The 18,845-nt window shown below is 42.7% G+C and overlaps 2 protein-coding genes across 8 annotated transcripts in view; both read left to right on the top strand.

Moving 5' to 3' along the window:
- The window catches only part of LOC134860998 (nck-associated protein 5-like), a 108,252-nt gene extending 102,465 nt beyond the window's left edge, over nt 1-5,787 (top strand). For 6 of the 7 annotated variants that reach the window (XM_063877949.1, XM_063877947.1, XM_063877950.1 and 3 more), the window contains one exon: nt 3,963-5,787. In XM_063877949.1, coding sequence (XP_063734019.1) covers nt 3,963-4,259 — 297 coding nt within the window. In that variant the 3' untranslated portion in view covers nt 4,260-5,787. The remainder of the gene's footprint in view (nt 1-3,962) is intronic. The other variant, XM_063877948.1, reaches the window with a different exon arrangement.
- Nucleotides 5,788-6,887: 1,100 nt separating this feature from the next.
- On the top strand, nt 6,888-15,141 carry LOC134860730 (ly6/PLAUR domain-containing protein 1-like). The gene is made up of 4 exons (XM_063877516.1): nt 6,888-7,125; nt 9,201-9,335; nt 12,880-13,138; nt 14,027-15,141. Exons 1-3 carry the CDS (start codon nt 7,077-7,079, stop codon nt 13,110-13,112), a joined length of 417 nt encoding a protein of 138 aa, XP_063733586.1. The 5' UTR covers nt 6,888-7,076; the 3' UTR covers nt 13,113-13,138; nt 14,027-15,141.
- The last annotated feature ends 3,704 nt before the right edge of the window (nt 15,142-18,845 follow it).

The raw sequence follows: 18,845 nt of genomic DNA, 5'->3' as shown, positions 1-18,845 counted from the left end.
CACGAGGAGAAAACAACTCTTGATTTGTCTCTTTGTGGTGCAGGGGATCAATTCCAATACATTTCAAAGTGAATTCCCGCACACAATCGGCATCTGAAAGACTCCAATACAACTTTTTGTTGCGTACAGAATAAGTGTGATAGTCAAAGAATGAATCACTACTTCAAAATCAACCCAAGACCCATGCTGTTTCTTGCATGCTTGGCCATTCATTTCGACAATAACCTTACTCCTAAACTGGGAAGCCTCCATTATGATGGATCACTGCACCTGTTTACCCTGCATTATTCCTTTGAAATGTCCTCACCTCCTCACCCCTCGCAGCGCACAGCCGTACCTGCGCTCTCGCTTTTCCTTTTGTCCCCGGCTTCGGCAACCTTTTGACTGGGCCGACGTTTTCATCGGCGGCCGTTTGGGGGAAGTTTGGTGTCCCCGTGTCAGAGCCGGTGATTTAAGCCCCTTTAATAACCTTTCACAAACACTCAGGAGAGTGATGTAAAGCTCAGCGGCTCCCATCAGAGCCCTCACAGCCCGCGCTGGCCTCCCATTCATCATCCTGACAGCACCTGACAGCCCTGCTAACGGCGGCCCTCTCCCTCACCCCCCCCCCCTTTCCACTGACTCTCTTTCTCCCATGTGTCTCTCCTCGTCTCCCTTTTAAGTTTTGCCTCTCTATTTCTGACTCCAATATCTTCTCCTCACTTTTTGGTTCTCTGCACTCTACTCCTTTTCCTGTGATTATCCTTTGTCTGCACGAGGACAAAGAAACATTAGAACTTGTGCCAAGAAGACGCATCATATTTGATATCCTGAATCATCTCAATCTCCCCGAGCGTGGAGCAGCATGTTAGCTTCAGAGATGATTACGGGGCCAAGGAACAGGAACATTTCTCCTGACTTGTCATTTGTAATAAGGCCACTGGATAACCCAATTGTACAAATACGTATCCACAGCAGGAATATGCTCCCGTCAGATTGATAGGGAGCATGATACTGGAGTCAGACAGCGACCAGAAATAGAAAACCTGCTATCAAATTATTCGGACAATGTTGGTGGCGAAGACGATACACAATCTGAGCAGAAAACATTGTAAAATAATACAGAATTCTCCGTAGTGCCATACACACGATGTCAGATTCTGATTGTACGCAGCAATGTGAGTCGGCCAACGACCTTCCTCTCAGACAAAACTGGCCTCAAACACGCAGAACTCCTTTATAGCATTACAAAAGAAACAGCTCACAGAGGTTCTAACGTGGACAGAGAAGTAGGATTATTATTCTTATTTCCAGCATTCTTTCTATAGTTGAGTGCTCCCAGGTTTATGCAGGTGTTTATCCAGCGTGGGAATGTCAGACTCAATAAATAGAGAGGTGTTATTTTATTAATGTGGATAGAATGAATGGCAGATCATGGATAGTAAATACTTGTAAATGTTTCCTAAAAAAAACCTTTTGTTCTCTTTATATTTTTCCCTTCTTTGATGGAAAATGTCACGTATTGTTCTTTAAGCTTTAAAGCACATCCACATTTTATGGAACCGTCAGAGAGAAAGTACATGTGGCAGGGAGAAGGTATGTCTTAAATAAAAAGACCCTTTCAAAAAGCTTTTGCTGCCAGCAGGTCTACTGAATTGGGAGTTTAGACGTCCCATTACTGACGTGTGATGCAGAACCAATGGCTGATGATGATTGCCCCTTGTGTTTTCAAGTGGGACGCTTTGGCTGAGACTTCCGCCTTGCGGCTCAGTTATGTGTGCAGGCATCAGTTTGCCCCCCCCTCCCCGCAGGTGGTTCAGATATCTGGGGAAGCTTCGATCCGCTGGTAATTGTGTTCCTCCAAAAAAATCCAATCCAATCAGCGATAAGACAGCCGCTCTCTTTCTTGTTTCCGAGCAGAACTGCGGAGAAAGTGGAGACCTGAAGACTGTAAGCTAATCGCTGATCCCCGCCCCGTCGCACTCGTTCCTTCCCAGAGGGCGCTAAACGACATTTCCATGGAACAACTCCACATAGATCAGCAGTGTGTGGATGTTGGAATAACTTCAACCTCCGGACCTGAAGAAACCACTCAACATGTTATAGCATTTCACCTCCGGGCACCTCCCATATTGTCTTGTTTACAAATTCATTGTGACCGTGCCTGCTGAGAAAGGTCCCATCGGGGTTATTCCGGTATCAGAACACAGTATTCTCTTTACATAGTCATAAAAATCACTTGTTTAGACCACATGGAATTACTCGGCTGTTTTTCGACAGTTCCAATAGTTCTTTGAGGCAAATGTACATCTGGGTTGGGATTTCACCAGCTGGTAGGAGAGGAGACCAACGAGGCTCCAGGCCCAAGAGGAAGAGGACGGAGAAAAACAACCAATATGGTTCTTACTCTCTCTTTCTACACATGCAGCATAACACTGATGCAAAAGCTGCCTTTGTAAGACTTGTCAGAGGTTAGGGAATAGTAGATAACAGCACCATTTCTGCAGAGAACAAAGCCAGACTGAGGACTGAGGAACCCATGGTGGATTCCTTTCTCTCAGATCATTCTTTAAATAGATAGACGCCAGAACGTTTTGAACTGTGCTTCTGGAGCAGTGAGGCTTGCATATGAGAACCTATTTCTAAAAAGTGCATCATAGAACGCCTGCAGGTTACCAAGACATTTAAACCTCCTTCCCTGCATATCTGCGACTGCTGTGTGTATCCTCTGTGTTCCTGCTCCCTGTCTGGGGTCCCGGGTTGGAGGAGAGAAACACCTTGCAGCAACATTCTAAATGGTCCCAGTTCGGAGCGTCTCCAGAGGTTGCCTGGACCCTCCAGCTGTTCCTTTGTGTACTTACCTCTGCAAAAACTGCCATTCCAGGGGGGAATTGCTCAAGCAAAACCCAGAGGTTTTACTTACAGGGATTCTGATGCTGATTGCTACAGTAACTACCTCCCTAAAGTGCGCTCAAAGACATCCAGCAGATAACTTTAATTGTTGGCACATCACGGACTATTTTTAGCTTTATGTGTTGTTTTGTGTTCCTCTGCAGACTGTTTGACTCGCAGGTCGTTAGCAATGATACGCCATCGAGTCATGTGACAACGGATGTAAGCATAAAGTACAAAAGAAGCAGATGGTTGCACTTTGGTTGTTGAGTGCAATCACTGCAGAGCTGCCTGAAGGCGTGTGTCCTTGACAGGCCAACGAGACGCGGTCCGGCCCAGTGATAAGGCTTCCATTCAGAACTGTCACGACTTCAAGCGCTCCCTAATCATTGGTGCATGCAGGACCAAACAGCTCCTGCTAATTGAAGCAGTGTTAACAGATAGCAGATTTACACGCAACATTTCCCCAGAGCAACATATTGCAGACTGCGCTAATCCATAAAGTAGACCGCCACAAGCTGTACAAGAGAAATAATACATCATGCACTGCCGTAAATTTAACGGGGGAGAGCGGGCGAGCCCAGATGCCCACAGATGACTGCCTGCCAACACCCCAGACCTACATTTGGTTCACGAGCACGATAAAAGTCTCAATTTAGCGGCGTCAGTCTTATTGCTCTGCGACAACACGGGCAAACTAGAGGACCGACACGGTGGCAAACTCCTCTGCTTGGTGTTCACTTTGCATCTGTCAGAATAGATTTGGGATCTATTTACATTGGAGCAGATATTTACCAATCCATGATGCATAAATAAACACATCTGGAACCAACTTCCTGTTAGTACAAGGGAGGCAGACAGTGTCCAAACTGTTGACAGGGTCCTATTAGCACACAGTTGGAATGGTTTAAGAGGAGCCTATGTGTGTCCTGCTTTTCATTGTATTTAATTGTCTTTCTGTTTTATTTCTGTTTTATATTTCTATCTCTTCATGGTTTTCTTGTAGATGTATCTCTTAACAGTCTGTGTGTTAATCTGAGACATACTGATATTATTTGCCCTGTGTGATGTCCCTGTTCCTCTCTCTTCAGAAGGACATTCCCTTGGAGAAGACGTCCGTCAGTACGCCGCCGGACTCCCTGGACCTCTCTTTAGAGTCCCTGAACAAGCTGAACGAGCGCAGCCTGTACCCGGACGCCAGCTTGGGCCGCCGCAGGGGGGACTGCCAGGCCGACGGTGGGAGGAGCGGGGAGGACTGCTGCAAGCTGGACGAGCCCTCCTCCTCCAGCTTCTCCAGCAAGCCGGGGGGGGATCCCGTGGGCTCCCTCAGTGACTCGCTGTACGACAGCTTCTCCTCCTGCACCAGCCAGGGCTCTAACGAAGTGTAGGGCCGAGCGGGAAGAAGGCAGGGCTGCAGCACCAGTCTTTAGTTAGATCTGCCCACTGGATTTCAGGTAGATATGGAATTAAGTGGGAAGCCTTAAGCAAGCAAAAAGAATCCTTCCATTGTTGTGGTTTGGCCTCAATTTTTGGATCTGGTTTGACTTTCACCTATTTATGGGAAAGACTGGACTACAGCCCTGTCCTCTGCAGAAACACAAAGCACTTAGTGGAGCTGGAGACACGAGGATCCAAGCAAACCCCAGACCGGGACTTTTAATACATGGGGGCTGGAGAGCAATACGAAACCTTCTTTCTCCCCACGCTGGGGAGCTTCTTATCATTGCACTGTAAGAATACTGTACAAAGTTTGTCAGGGGAGTAAAGTGAAAGACTATTGGAGCAGGGCGTCTTCTCGGGGCAACACCGGCGTACAGTTGCTTCGATTGCATTGCTAGGAAAATAGATTCAAACCTAAGGTGTCATTTTATTGTTTGCTGCTAGGCCCAATCAAGTTGCCGAATATGGAATTTGTTTCCTTCTGTGATGCAATACTTTTCCAAACTAATCACAACAGACTTTTATTTTCAGTGATCTTTAAAGGTAAAACCCGTTGCCAATGTGTGTTATTTTGAGCAGGAGCTGTGCGAAACGCTCTTCCGTTTAGCAGCAGACTCTAATTAACTTAAAGCAGGTTATGTTTCCTTGTGGCATATTTCCAAAAATAAAAGAGGTTTCAATTTGAGACAGGTACACAGGTAAAGCAAATGACCCCGAGTCATTGTCGGTAGCTCAGGGAACATATGTAGATTGTAAGAATTCCACTGCAGCCATCAGGAAGCTACACTCCAGAATCCAAACCGCTTAGCTTATAGCCACACGTAGCACCTGAACTCGCCTCACCTCAGTTTCCCTTTCCTAGCTGTGTACTATGTTGTATATAAAAATGACTATAAGTTAATATCAGAATGGGCATTGCTGATTGATATATGCAAATGAGGAGAAAAACATGTTTGCCAATCATTCAACCACGTCTACTGTTTGGAAAGGACATGTGTGTTTTTCTTTAGGGGTTCTTGTTCAAAGCGAAATCTTTATTTTGATCGATGAGAGCTTACTCTAAATATTGTATCACTTTATTTTAAAGACATATTTGAGGTGAAGTTATGCCAAATTTCTCTCTGGAATTTGACCAGCTGGTGCTAATCAACGGAGCCGACTGTGTTTCCATTTTTCTATGAAACTGTTAATATTGTATGAAGAGAGTCTCAAGAGGACTTGTGTATTTTTCTAGATGTCCAGTATTTATACCCACATTTTGTACTGTCAGACTGTAGTGTGATGTCATGCTTCACCTCTCTCCTTAAATGTCCCTTTGTAAAGAGAAATGGTTACCGGCAGTGTTACTTTGGTAATTATTATTAATGTTATTATTGTTACTGTGTGCAATTCTGTCTGTTACACCAGACTGTAATGCTATATTTTATGTAACTATTTCCTAAATAAATATGAGAACTATTTCCTATTTCAAACTGAGCTGCAGGGTGTGCGTGTTTTCATTTGTGTGCGTGCTCACTCAGGTTTTGGAGTGATCGCGTGGACTTCCCGCTTCCCACTCGCCTGGGTGAGCCGCAGTGGAGCCCAGAGCCCGGCGACAGGATTCATAACCATTAGTCCTTGATGGGTAATTAGGTGCGTGTAAACAAACGCTATTAGTTCGCGCGCGCGCGGACGATTCTCTTTCTGTCTGCTTCAGTAATAGGGTCAATATGTTGCACTGATCACAAAACGGATTAAAACAGCAGTAGGACATAAATGAATATGTAGTTTATTATTTGATTGTAGATTTTACGTGAGACGATGACGTAAGGGAAGTCAAATGTTCTTTAACACAGTTTGGACGCGCACCAAAAACACATGAGCAAGTATTCATGACTTTGAACTCTGAGGCAGTTGTTAGCAGAATTGCAATATACTTAAAAATATATATCCATAAAGAGAAATCCACATAAAACTAACCTTTTCTTTCTCTATTTGTTATTCAAGTATAACTAATGTGTACTTTTCATGTAGTTACTAATGGTAGCTTATTCAGTGTTTTTGCAGGCCGTTTTTTATAGTGTGCCACTTTTGCTGTAATAAAGGTCCTGACTAATAAAGGAGTTCAGATTCTGATTTAAATTGTACTTCAAAGCCTTCAGGCTGCAAGTAAAATATTTGGGATTATTTAAGCTTAATATACTTAAACTGTTGATTACAAAATGTTACGTCCCTATAAAGCATTATAGGAAGAAGAATCATAACCCCAAATTCATTCTATAAAAGCATGTGGAAATAGATGACGGTCACTGTAACGCACAAAGTTTCTATTCTGCAGAAATTAAATAGTAATAAAACACTGTAAAGAATAGAGGGGTTCTGGTGTTGGTTTGAATTCACTGAACTGTTTATTCCTCCAACACACACATCACAGAATTATCCTTAAATGTCGTAAAACTTTTAAATGCCAAATGTGTGTAGACTCACTGCGCGCGGATATTATCGCCATCTCTGTCCTCAGTGCATGAAGAAAACTGAGGGAGATATGAAAATGCCAAGGCTCCCATCATCACGTGGTGCGCGTTATGATCTGTGCGCTCTGGGTTTGCCTCCAGTTGAGGAGAGGCTCTCCACACTTTGCGAAGCTTTTCTCACCTCAGCCCAGCCGGAGAGGATGAACGGATTCGAGTGTGGGCTTCCTCCGCGGCGGATCGTCCTCCATGCCTCCGTCTGAACTGTAGTTCCTTTGGTCTGATGTTTCCCCTCCGAGCCTCATTTCGGAGAGAATGCTTCTTCTCGTTTTTGCGACTTTATTTGGAGTCCTTCTCAACGCAGGTAGGTGCAAGTTGGAGGGACTGCGGGCACGTTTGGAGTCGTTGTGTCATGTGTTCAGCTTACAAGTCTAAGTACATACTTCCTTTCGATCTACATTCGTGCGCAACAGAGCGTTTGATCCCATTTTACAAAGAAACCTGATGATGTACATGTGTTGCATCGATACATGATAGTTTACACTGTTTCACCTCGCGATATACTGTATGTTTGGACGTGGTTCGAAACAGAGCAGTGTCGCTTTTTGGAAACGAATTTCTTCTGCGTATGTATGTGCGTAAAATTCCACCTCCGCATACATTTACTGTAGGACTTTGAATAGTTTTCAGGAAACTCAACATTTGTTTTTTTTGTGTGTGTGTGTGTGTGGGGGGGGGGGGTTATCTGGTACCCATGGGCCTTTTCTCTATTTCTCTAATATATGGACTTGTTTGGATGAGTGGTTTCATTTCCCCCGCAGAATTGAATGCTGCCTTTTTGTGCCATTTGGTTCTTTTTGGAATAGGGGGTGCTCATGTGACGACACATGCTGCACTCCCCCCTTCTTTATTGCATTATATGTGTTTGAAAGTGATTATGGGATTGGTTTTGCTCCTTCATAATGCAGAATGTGTATCTGTTTTCTGTTGTGGAAGGAACGAGAGCAATGTTCTGATGGACCTGATAAACTTCTCCCATCCACTATGATAGATATCCCCCCCCCCCAAAAAAAAATAAGTTAGTTATTTTCTCAATCTCCTCCCAAGTGATGGATGGAGCTCTCAGGCATTTGCTTGGTTTAGAGTAATTATCCTGGGGGTTGTGATGTTATACTTGGACCTTTATCAGATGCGTTTGATGGCGCTGTCGGGGTTGAGATTAATGTTTGGTGCCATTTCAATAATTACACTACTAATATATGTGTCAGTGAGGACGGATGAGATGTTGGAGGAAGGAAAGGGCAGGCCTGTCTGCCAGACTGGAAGTGTTTTTGATTGAATGCCTCCGTATATCATGTAGAGATTGTTTTATATTCCGGTTCTGTTAAAAAATACAATGTGCAGTGAGTAAATATATCAGGCTTATTGCACAGGGGGGTCACACAGCGCTCATATTGTCTGCAGAAAATGATCCTAGACATGATGCACATTCACCATTTTAGGTGTGTACTTCTAAGAGAAACTCAGATTGGCAATTGTAGGCAGCTGTAAAAGTAACGGATGTAATGTGGGAAAGCTGAGAGAATCTGTATTATCTTTATGACACTCTCCTTTTACTACCTCAGGGGATGAGCTTCCACACGGGCAATCTGTACAGCGGCAGAGCGCATCACATCGTTCTTCTGTATTGTAAATAGAGCTTTATCACCTATAAAAATCCCTGGGTTGAAATGGAAGTTAAAGGAGCCTCTGCTGTGTTTTCCTTCTCAGAGCTTTTCTCACCTCAATGTCTGAATGTCTATAACCTCCCTCTCAGGAGACAGCCAATAAAAGCAGATTAGACTTTGGAGAAGGACTTGCTTATGTGCATTTCTAAAGCAACAACACCTCGGCGCTGCCCTTGTGCTGCCAGGCGTAATGTCACAGACGATGGAGAAGATGACAGTGCACTCGTAAGGCGCGCCATTGGTCTTATTTGGAGGTGTAACACCATGAAAAGCTCTCTCGCAAAGGCAGATTTATAAAAGCCTTGGCTGCTTGACTCGTAGAAAACACAAAGAGGAAAACAAATAGACAAATTGGGTCCACACAAAACCTGGAAACAGCTAGCCTGCCTCTGTCCGAAGCAGACACAATCCACCTAGTTTCCAGTCTCTGTGCTAAGTTAAGCTAACCAGCGGCTGGCTGTAGCTCTACCAAACAGAAGAGCGGGTATTGACCTTCAAATCTCTGCAACACAACAAATATGCCAAGCTTCCTTCAATCAAAATGCTATACTTACTGTACCTTGGATTTAATAGCAAATATGTGTCAGCTGGAATCTGTAATGCTTCAAAAACGTATGACTGTCTTCGAAGAAATGCTATGTCTTATATCATCAGTATTCAGCCTTCAGAAAATGTCTTTGTGAAGTCAAGCTTTTTCATTGTTCCTGTGCAGGAGATGCCCTTCAGATCCAGTGCTACCAGTGTGAGGAGATGAAGCAAAATGACTGCTCCACGCCGGAGTACATTGTCAACTGCACCGTCAACGTTCAGGACATGTGCCAGAAGGAGGTGCTGGTCAAACCCGATGGTGAGTGAGAGTCTGCTGCAAATCTGACATAAAACACGTGTGCATCTCAGCAGGCTCTGTTGGTATCTCATATTCCTTCGTGGGATCCAGGCCGTCTGAGATTGATATTGAAAGATGTGAATACTCAGCCAGAAGAGGAAATGAGGAGTTGATCTTTATCTGCAAAAGAAAGGTGACCGTCTGGAGACTGGAGACGGAGCACTCAGAAGCTCAACGACATCTGAGCGTTATTTCTTTGCCATTCAGAGGACGGCCGGCGCCATTATTACATTGCAAAGTAGCCGCACTTGTGTCGATGTGCGACAGGGCAGCTATAAACACCCATTCTGAATCCTCAACCAGCATGATAATGTCTCTTTGAACTGACACACTGCTTACATAAACAGCAAACTCAGCTGTGATGTTTTTGGAACCTCTTGGCATTTTGAAATGTCAAAAATAAACACTCCCCACCAATGATACCCAAGAACCCCCTCTTTCCCCCACCTTTAATTCCCCACAAGTCTTGCTTTCTGACCCCGCAGAAGAGGCGGACGAATCCCCTGTGGTTTTCAGTGTATTGGACATTGTTATCTGTTATTCAGTTCCTTTGCTCAGCCGCAAAGCTGGAGACGAGAGCATTGATTGATCTGTGGATGGACTCGCTGCGTTTCCAAAAGCACAGTCCTGCATACAAAGCATCACAGAGTCACACTTTTTAAACCAACACAAAGATAGGCTGTGCGTTGTTGGTGTTCATTTCGATACGAGACGTCTCTGTGTTGTTGTGTCGCTCTAAACCCAGGCGAGCGCTATCTCAGTGGACCACTTTATCCGCCTCATTTGTCAAAGTTGAGAGATTTTTCCTCTGGCTGCCACCAGCACAACATTAGATTAGTTTTGCACTGTCACAGAAAATTAAATGGTTCAGCCCTTGGCGACATCTTTTGGGAATTTGGATGATGGTGTCCTTTTTTGTGTCTTTCAAAAACCAGAAGCACACGGAACAAATATTAGTTGGGGAGGTGGGGTAAGATGAGACATGTAGAGTCTCTACTTTAAAGAGTCCTCTCCTAGTGTCTCTACTTTAAAGAGTCCTCTCCTAGTGTCTCTACTTTAAAGAGTCCTCTCCTAGTGTCTCTACTTTAAAGAGTCCTCTCCTAGTGTCTCTACTTTAAAGAGTCCTCTCCTAGTGTCTCTACTTTAAAGAGTCCTCTCCTAGTGTCTCTACTTTAAAGAGTCCTCTCCTAGTGTCTATACTTTAAAGAGTCCTCTCCTAGTGTCCCTACTTTAAAGACTCCTCTCCTAGTGTCTCTACTTTAAACAGTCCTCTCCTGCTGATGTTCAGGTGTATATCAGTATGTAGTGTCTCTACTTTAAAGAGTCCTCTCCTGCTGATGTTCAGGTGTATATCAGTATGTAGAGTCTCTACTTTAAAGAGTCCTCTCCTGCTGATGTTCAGGTGTATATCAGTATGTAGTGTCTCTACTTTAAAGAGTCCTCTCCTGCTGATGTTCAGGTGTATATCAGTGTGTAGAGTCTCTACTTTAAAGAGTCCTCTCCTGCTGATGTTCAGGTGTATATCAGTATGTAGAGTCTGTACTTTAAAGAGTCCTCTCCTGCTGATGTTCAGGTGTATATCAGTATGTAGAGTCTCTACTTTAAAGAGTCCTCTCCTGCTGATGTTCAGGTGTATATCAGTATGTAGTGTCTCTACTTTAAAGAGTCCTCTCCTGCTGATGTTCAGGTGTATATCAGTATGTAGAGTCTGTACTTTAAAGAGTCCTCTCCTGCTGATGTTCAGGTGTATATCAGTGTGTAGAGTCTCTACTTTAAAGAGTCCTCTCCTGCTGATGTTCAGGTGTATATCAGTATGTAGAGTCTCTACTTTAAAGAGTCCTCTCCTGCTGTTCAGGTGTATATCAGTATGTAGTGTCTCTACTTTAAAGAGTCCTCTCCTGCTGATGTTCAGGTGTATATCAGTATGTAGCGTCTCTACTTTAAAGAGTCCTCTCCTGCTGATGTTCAGGTGTATATCAGTATGTAGCGTCTCTACTTTAAAGAGTCCTCTCCTGCTGATGTTCAGGTGTATATCAGTATGTAGTGTCTCTACTTTAAAGAGTCCTCTCCTGCTGATGTTCAGGTGTATATCAGTATGTAGCGTCTCTACTTTAAAGAGTCCTCTCCTGCTGATGTTCAGGTGTATATCAGTATGTAGCGTCTCTACTTTAAAGAGTCCTCTCCTGCTGATGTTCAGGTGTATATCAGTATGTAGCGTCTCTACTTTAAAGAGTCCTCTCCTGCTGATGTTCAGGTGTATATCAGTATGTAGCGTCTCTACTTTAAAGAGTCCTCTCCTGCTGATGTTCAGGTGTATATCAGTATGTAGTGTCTCTACTTTAAAGAGTCCTCTCCTGCTGATGTTCAGGTGTATATCAGTATGTAGTGTCTCTACTTTAAAGAGTCCTCTCCTGCTGATGTTCAGGTGTATATCAGTATGTAGTGTCTCTACTTTAAAGAGTCCTCTCCTGCTGATGTTCAGGTGTATATCAGTATGTAGAGTCTCTACTTTAAAGAGTCCTCTCCTGCTGATGTTCAGGTGTATATCAGTATGTAGAGTCTCTACTTTAAAGAGTCCTCTCCTGCTGATGTTCAGGTGTATATCAGTATGTAGTGTCTCTACTTTAAAGAGTCCTCTCCTGCTGATGTTCAGGTGTATAGCAGTATGTAGTGTCTCTACTTTAAAGAGTCCTCTCCTGCTGATGTTCAGGTGTATATCAGTATGTAGTGTCTCTACACAAAACATTATGATAGGGCCCCTTTAATGCACTTTTTCTAGTCCAACATGGGGAATCAAAAGATAAATACCCCAGTGCGAACAACACGTAAAGGAGAACATACCTCCTAAAACACATCTGAAATAACACCAATATATACAGATGGAGAAACATCACTTGATAAGGGAGCTGCAATGCAGTGCAATAAAAAAGTTACAGCAGACTTTCTTCTTCATTCTTCTTCTACAAGCATACACATGGTTATAATAATATACTGACAAACATCAGTTATTAAGAGCAGACAGGAAGTCAATAGCTCCAGCCCTGCAGTGCAATAACACGCGGCAGCATTGCAAAACTCTTATACGCTAACTCTTCGATGTAAGCAATATAAATACAGTTGGGGGGGGGGGGGGGGGGGACTGAATGAGCTTTCTTTGGAGACACTTAACGCTCTTAGCTGTAAACAATGTCAGTCCACTGGTTTACGTTAACCATAGGGGGGAGGGCTGGGCCTATATGTTGAAATGCTTCTGTGGAGGATATCATAAGGCCTTGACGAGTTCAAATGTAAAACACATTATTTATGATTGATGGAAATAGGAGGGAAGACAAGATTAAATACACAGAAGATGAGACACAGCTGGGGAGGGGAGGTGGAACACAGGGACGACAGGTGACCACAATCAGACAGGAGGGAAACTAAAGACAGGAAGAATGCATTTCAAAATAAGTCTGCACACGGGACAATGACTGGAGGTTCAGTGTCTCCTTTCTTTGATTTGCAGGAATACATTACCGGAAGTCCTGCGCCACCTCTGGGGCTTGCCTCATCTCCTCCTCTGGATACCAGCAGTTCTGCACCGGCAGGCTGAACTCGGTGTGCATCTCCTGCTGCAACACCCCGCTCTGCAACGGGCCCCGGAGGAAGCGCCCCGTCCCTTCAGTGGCCACGTCCAATCGGCCTCCTCTCTCCCTCTGCCTCACCTTCCTCCTGCTGCCAATCCTCCCCCGGACGTAGACGGAGGAGCCCACCGCGCCTCTGCTGTACAGTTTGTTCCTTTAGTTCCAAACCACAGCATTTTGTTTTGTATTATTCTGTCCAGTGAGGACTGGATTCTACGATACCAACAGAGGTCAAAGAAGCTGTAATTGTATAGCACAGGTCAGGTCAGCAGGAGGTAGAATAGGTACAATAATTACTATAAAATACAATCAAATGAATAATAATGAGCGATTTCTTGTATCTGCACCTTCCTATTGAGTTACCTTCAATGTATTGATTTATTATTAGCATTTTATTTATTTGAAGTATTTTTATAACATATACAAAGATATTTGAAATATCTGTTTTGTTATTTGCATTATAACATTTAAAAAGAATAATACAGATTAAAAGATGGACTTTAAGAGGATGCCACTATTGAAACTAATTAAATAATATGAATCAAACCTTTGAAATAGAATAAGTAAATAAAACAATATCAATTAATGATAAATATTAAAGGACTGATTAGAAGGGGATGTTGTCACAGGCACAGATCTGAACCTAAGAGCATGACACAGATAAAACCAATGTTCAAAAGGTTTGGTTTATTCAGGTCAGGGTCAGGGCGGGTCAAAACCAGGAAATCCAGCAGCCAGGCAAACAAGGAGCTAATGAGGGAATGAGTAGCAGGTGAGGGGAAGGGCTGGGAGAACAGGTGAGGGGAAGGGCTGGGAGAACAGGTGAGGGGAAGGGCTGGGAGAACAGGTGAAGGGAATCAGCGGATTGCAAGAGCCTGGAGGAAGGCGGGATCTGCAATGACAGTGAGTCAAAGATATTGAGTCAAATCAAACCAGGATGTCCTTGCAGCTTCAGCTGAACTTATTGGCACTTCCTGTGGTACTGAACCTTCCCCTGATGATCATTTATGCACTTTTGTATTGTCATAGATCCACCTTGGAGCTGCGAGACCCTGAAGGAGCAGATTAGGAAACCACACCGGCTTTTTAATACCCTCCAAGTCTGTGGATGTGACCGATTTTACACCGTGAGGAGGAACCGCTTTGAAACCCGGTGAGGCCACATCATGTCGAGCTCTCTGGATCATTTATCGCTCCTGTGGCCGGAGCAGGACCGGCCAGTCTGCAGTCCAGGCAAATCTCCACTTTATTTCCTTTTTGTGAAGTGGTGCGTTTTGTGAGAAACGGTTATGACACGCTGTAAACTGTTGGAAGTTATTGTGGAAAATATATCTTTAAGCTTTTATTTTGTGGGCTTCTGTTGGTTTTCTTCCTTGCTAATATCTCTGCTGTCAGGCTAATATGAATTGGAAGGGTACAGAGGTCTCCTGCTGCACATTAATTATCATGTATGCATATTTCCCACTGCCGTACTGTAGGAATTCACATTTGACCACTCAGAAATACGATATCCTATTTGTGTTATTGATTATTAGTCGCTCATAAAAGGATTCTGTTCCCACAAAGCTGATTAGATAATTAATATTCCATATACTCATTTGGGGAATTAATATCAAATGTCCTTTGAGTTCATCTCGACAACACGTGGTACAAAAAGTATATCATCTCGATAAACGCAGTATGAGAACATGCTATAAGCACAAACACATTCAGTCATATTTCCTTCATTTCTTTCGAATGTAAAGTTGTTTAAATATTGGAGATGTGCCCATCATAGCTTGCATGTTAAAGCTGTAGACCAAATATTCCCATTATACACCATAACATTAATTTGGCTCAATGTATGGATTCCATTTCCATGTCCAAGCTGTGTTATACTTCCATCCTAATGATTGATTCTGTGTCCTGAGGTTCTGATCTGATCAGCTGTACAGTATTATATTTATATGTGCAGAAAACAACGCCGTCATTCTCCAACTGTATTTGAGAGCAGCACGTGGTACTAAAGGTCGGAGGGAGAGCCTTAGACTTACTTCTGTTCTGGAAACGGCAGGATGTGATAAATGTTCATGCAGTTTTTGACTGGTCTTCTGTGAAGAGTAATTCTGTATTCTGCTGAAATGTGATGTAAATAAATGTTGCAGAAGCTCCTCTGTTTCACAGTTGTCAAAGAGGTGTCCAGAAGAAGAATGGTATTCAGTACAGATCAGACAGGGGAACTTCCCATTCATCACTTCTAATTATTCTATTACTCTTATGTAACTTCAATCAAGACACATTTTTCCAATTAATTAGACGTAATTAATTGGAAATATCCCAGAGAACACTGTCCACATTTCCCTATACAGTACTTAACTAAACTGGGAAAGAAACCTGCATTCCTTTTGGTTAAATGAGTTCAGCTATAGTTTAAGTGTCCATACCTACGTCGTGCAATGTTGGCATCTTCCCTTCATAGTAAAAGCACCAGTCCCATCACGTGGACAGTGTTTACCTCACATGACAGAGCATGTGATCGTCCAAAAGAGAAAAAGCTGCAGGATTTCTAACGCAACGACCTCCCTGTGCAGCCTCAACATTAGCATTCCCCTCACCTCCGATATAACGCATCAACTTTGAGGCTTTTGGGGGGAGGGGAGGACTTAACCTGGGGAATGAAATCCACCACTGCTGCTGGGGTTCCCAGTATAAATGTCCCCCTGTCTTTACCCTTCACACAGCCGGGCTGAGGACGGTGTTTTATTAGAGTAGCTGCACTTCAGTCCCATCACTCGTCTGTTGGCTGTTGTGTATTATGAGCAAACACACATTTTTACACTGTTATCCCCGACCTTCTATCATGTATGCATTACTGAGTCAAAAGTCTAAGAATATATCACACTTTTTCTTACTGTTGTTCATTTCAATTATTAGCATATTGGCATCCTGCAGAGATAAAAGCCTCACATGAAACAGAGGATTAAGCCTTTGTCAGGATGAGCCGGCAATGCAGATTAGACATAATCCACTGTGTTGTACACCCGCTTTCTAACCACTGATTTTGTCTTGTGTTGGATTAGGGTAGAATCCAGGTAATTCAGTAAAGATAAGATATGAGAAATGGCTTGTGATATGCAGCCCCTTATCTACTAAACCAGGGAGGAAGCTGGAAATATTCTTGAGGGGAAGGGAATTCAACTGTCAAGTCATGGCCTTAGTGCTGATGGACTGGTGTTATAATAGTGTTTCCACGTAACCATTATTCAATTATTTCCCTAACAATGCACCGCTGCATTGTTAGAGGCACAATGGAGCCGCTCCCACATAACATTTAACACGTACAATAGCTTTGCAGACGGATATTTTTTACATGCAGTAAAAATGTGATGATTTTGGTGTTTAAACCTCGGTTGTTTCAATTGCAAATTAAATTGTGAGGTCTATTAGAAGCAGTGTGAGGGCGCCTGTATGACAGAGCATCATTAAGGCTGAACACAGAGGAGGTGGAAGGACTGACTGCAGATCTCCTAGGATTAAGAAGCAGCAAAAAATGGGAGATTATTAAAAATAATAAGGCCGACCTCTGCCTGCTAATGACGTGCGCGCTCACACACATCAATGCCGGGGCAGTGGGAACACTTCAGTTGATGAGGGACCACGACTCATCTGCTCTGTTTACTGTGCAGGCCAAGTGTGATCCAAATGAAGGGGAAATGATCCATACTGGTGTGGGCAGGATTCTTTTTGCAGGGGACATGATCAAAAACCTCCAGAGAGTTAATTACCCACAATTCAGCTGTAGACAGGGATGGGGAGTACATTTACTCAAGTACTGAAGTTCAATTCTGAGATACTTGTACTTTTACTCCACTACATGTATTTAATCCCTTTAGCTTCTTTACAGATTAGGATTACTGATGGTAAATATAATCTCCCTTAAATCAGACTGTAGTTCACCTGCAGTAAATCCAGCAGCTACCCTGCAGTATACAAAGCCATTCAAACTAGCTGCACCTTGACCAGCTCTGAGAACACTTTAATGATCAATCATTATAAAACATATCAGAGATATTATTCTGAAATGGACCAATCAGACAATGACTACTTTTACTGTCGCTACTTTAAGTACATTTAGATGAGAGTACTTTCTACTTTCACTGGAGGAACATTTAGAATACTTTCACTGTGACAGAGTATTCCTACACTCTGGTACTTCTACTTTACTCAAGTACAAGACCTGAGTACTTCTACTTTACTCAAGTACAAGATCTGAGTACTTCTACTTTACTCAAGTATAAGACCTGAGTACTTCTACTTTACTCAAGAACAAGACCTGAGTACTTCTACTTTACTCAAGTACAAGATCTGAGTACTTCTACTTTTACTCAAGTACAAGATCTGAGTACTTCTACTTTACTCAAGTACAAGATCTGAGTACTTTTACTTTACTCAAGTACAAGACCTGAGTACTTCTACTTTACTCAAGTACAAGACCTGAGTACTTCTACTTTTACTAAAGCACAAGATCTGAGTACTTCTACTTTACTCAAGAACAAGATCTGAGTACTTCTACTTTACTAAAGCACAAGATCTGAGTACTTCTACTTTACTCAAGTACAAGACCTGAGTACTTCTACTTTACTCAAGTACAAGATCTGAGTACTTCTACTTTACTCAAGTACAAGATCTGAGTACTTCTACTTTACTCAAGTACAAGATCTGAGTACTTCTACTTTACTCAAGTACAAGACCTGAGTACTTCTACTTTACTCAAGAACAAGACCTGAGTACTTCTACTTTACTCAAGTACAAGATCTGAGTACTTCTACTTTACTCAAGTACAAGACCTGAGTACTTCTACTTTACTCAAGTACAATACCTGAGTACTTCTACTTTACTCAAATACAAGACCTGAGTACTTCTACTTTACTCAAGTACAAGACCTGAGTACTTCTACTTTACTCAAGTACAAGACCTGAGTACTTCTACTTTACTCAAGTACAGGATCTGAGTACTTCTACTTTACTCAAGTACCAGATCTGAGTACTTCTACTTTACTCAAGTACAAGATCTGAGTACTTCTACTTTACTCAAGAACAAGATCTGAGTACTTCTACTTTACTCAAGTACAAGACCTGAGTACTTCTACTTTTACTAAAGCACAAGACCTGAGTACTTCTACTTTACTCAAGTACAAGACCTGAGTACTTCTACTTTACTCAAGTACAAGATCTGAGTACTTCTATTTTACTCAAGTACAAGATCTGAATACTTCTACTTTACTCAAGAACAAGATCTGAATACTTCTACTTTACTCAAGTACAAGATCTGAGTACTTCTACTTTACTCAAGTACAAGACCTGAGTACTTTTACTTTACTCAAGAACAAGATCTGAATACTTCTACTTTACTCAAGTACAAGATCTGAGTACTTCTACTTTACTCAAGTACAAGACCTGAGTACTTCTACTTTTACTCAAGAACAAGATCTGAGTACTTCTACTTTACTCAAGAACAAGATCTGAGTACTTCTACTTTACTCAAGTACAAAATCTGAGTACTTCTACTCAAGTACAAGATCTGAGTACTTCTACTCAAGTACAAGATCTGAGTACTTGTACTTTTGTACTAAACAGCCACCCTGATGATGATGATGATGATGATGATGATGAGGATGATGATACATGATTCCTCACCACACTTTATTTCCACACCAATCCACTTCAGTGCGCTAACACAAATCTTCATTCCAGTAAGTAGGGCCAATAAACAAAAGCAAACCCAATTAACTAACCCCCCACACACTCCCCCCCCCCCCCCCCCCACACACACACACACACTCCAAAATGAGAGCGGTGCAAAGGGGAAA

The sequence above is a fragment of the Eleginops maclovinus genome, chromosome 24 (genome assembly GCF_036324505.1).
Source record: "Eleginops maclovinus isolate JMC-PN-2008 ecotype Puerto Natales chromosome 24, JC_Emac_rtc_rv5, whole genome shotgun sequence".
Classification (NCBI taxonomy): Eukaryota; Metazoa; Chordata; class Actinopteri; order Perciformes; family Eleginopidae; genus Eleginops; species Eleginops maclovinus.
Note: the sequence above shows the minus strand (reverse complement) of the source record. Positions and strands in the feature narration are given on the sequence as shown.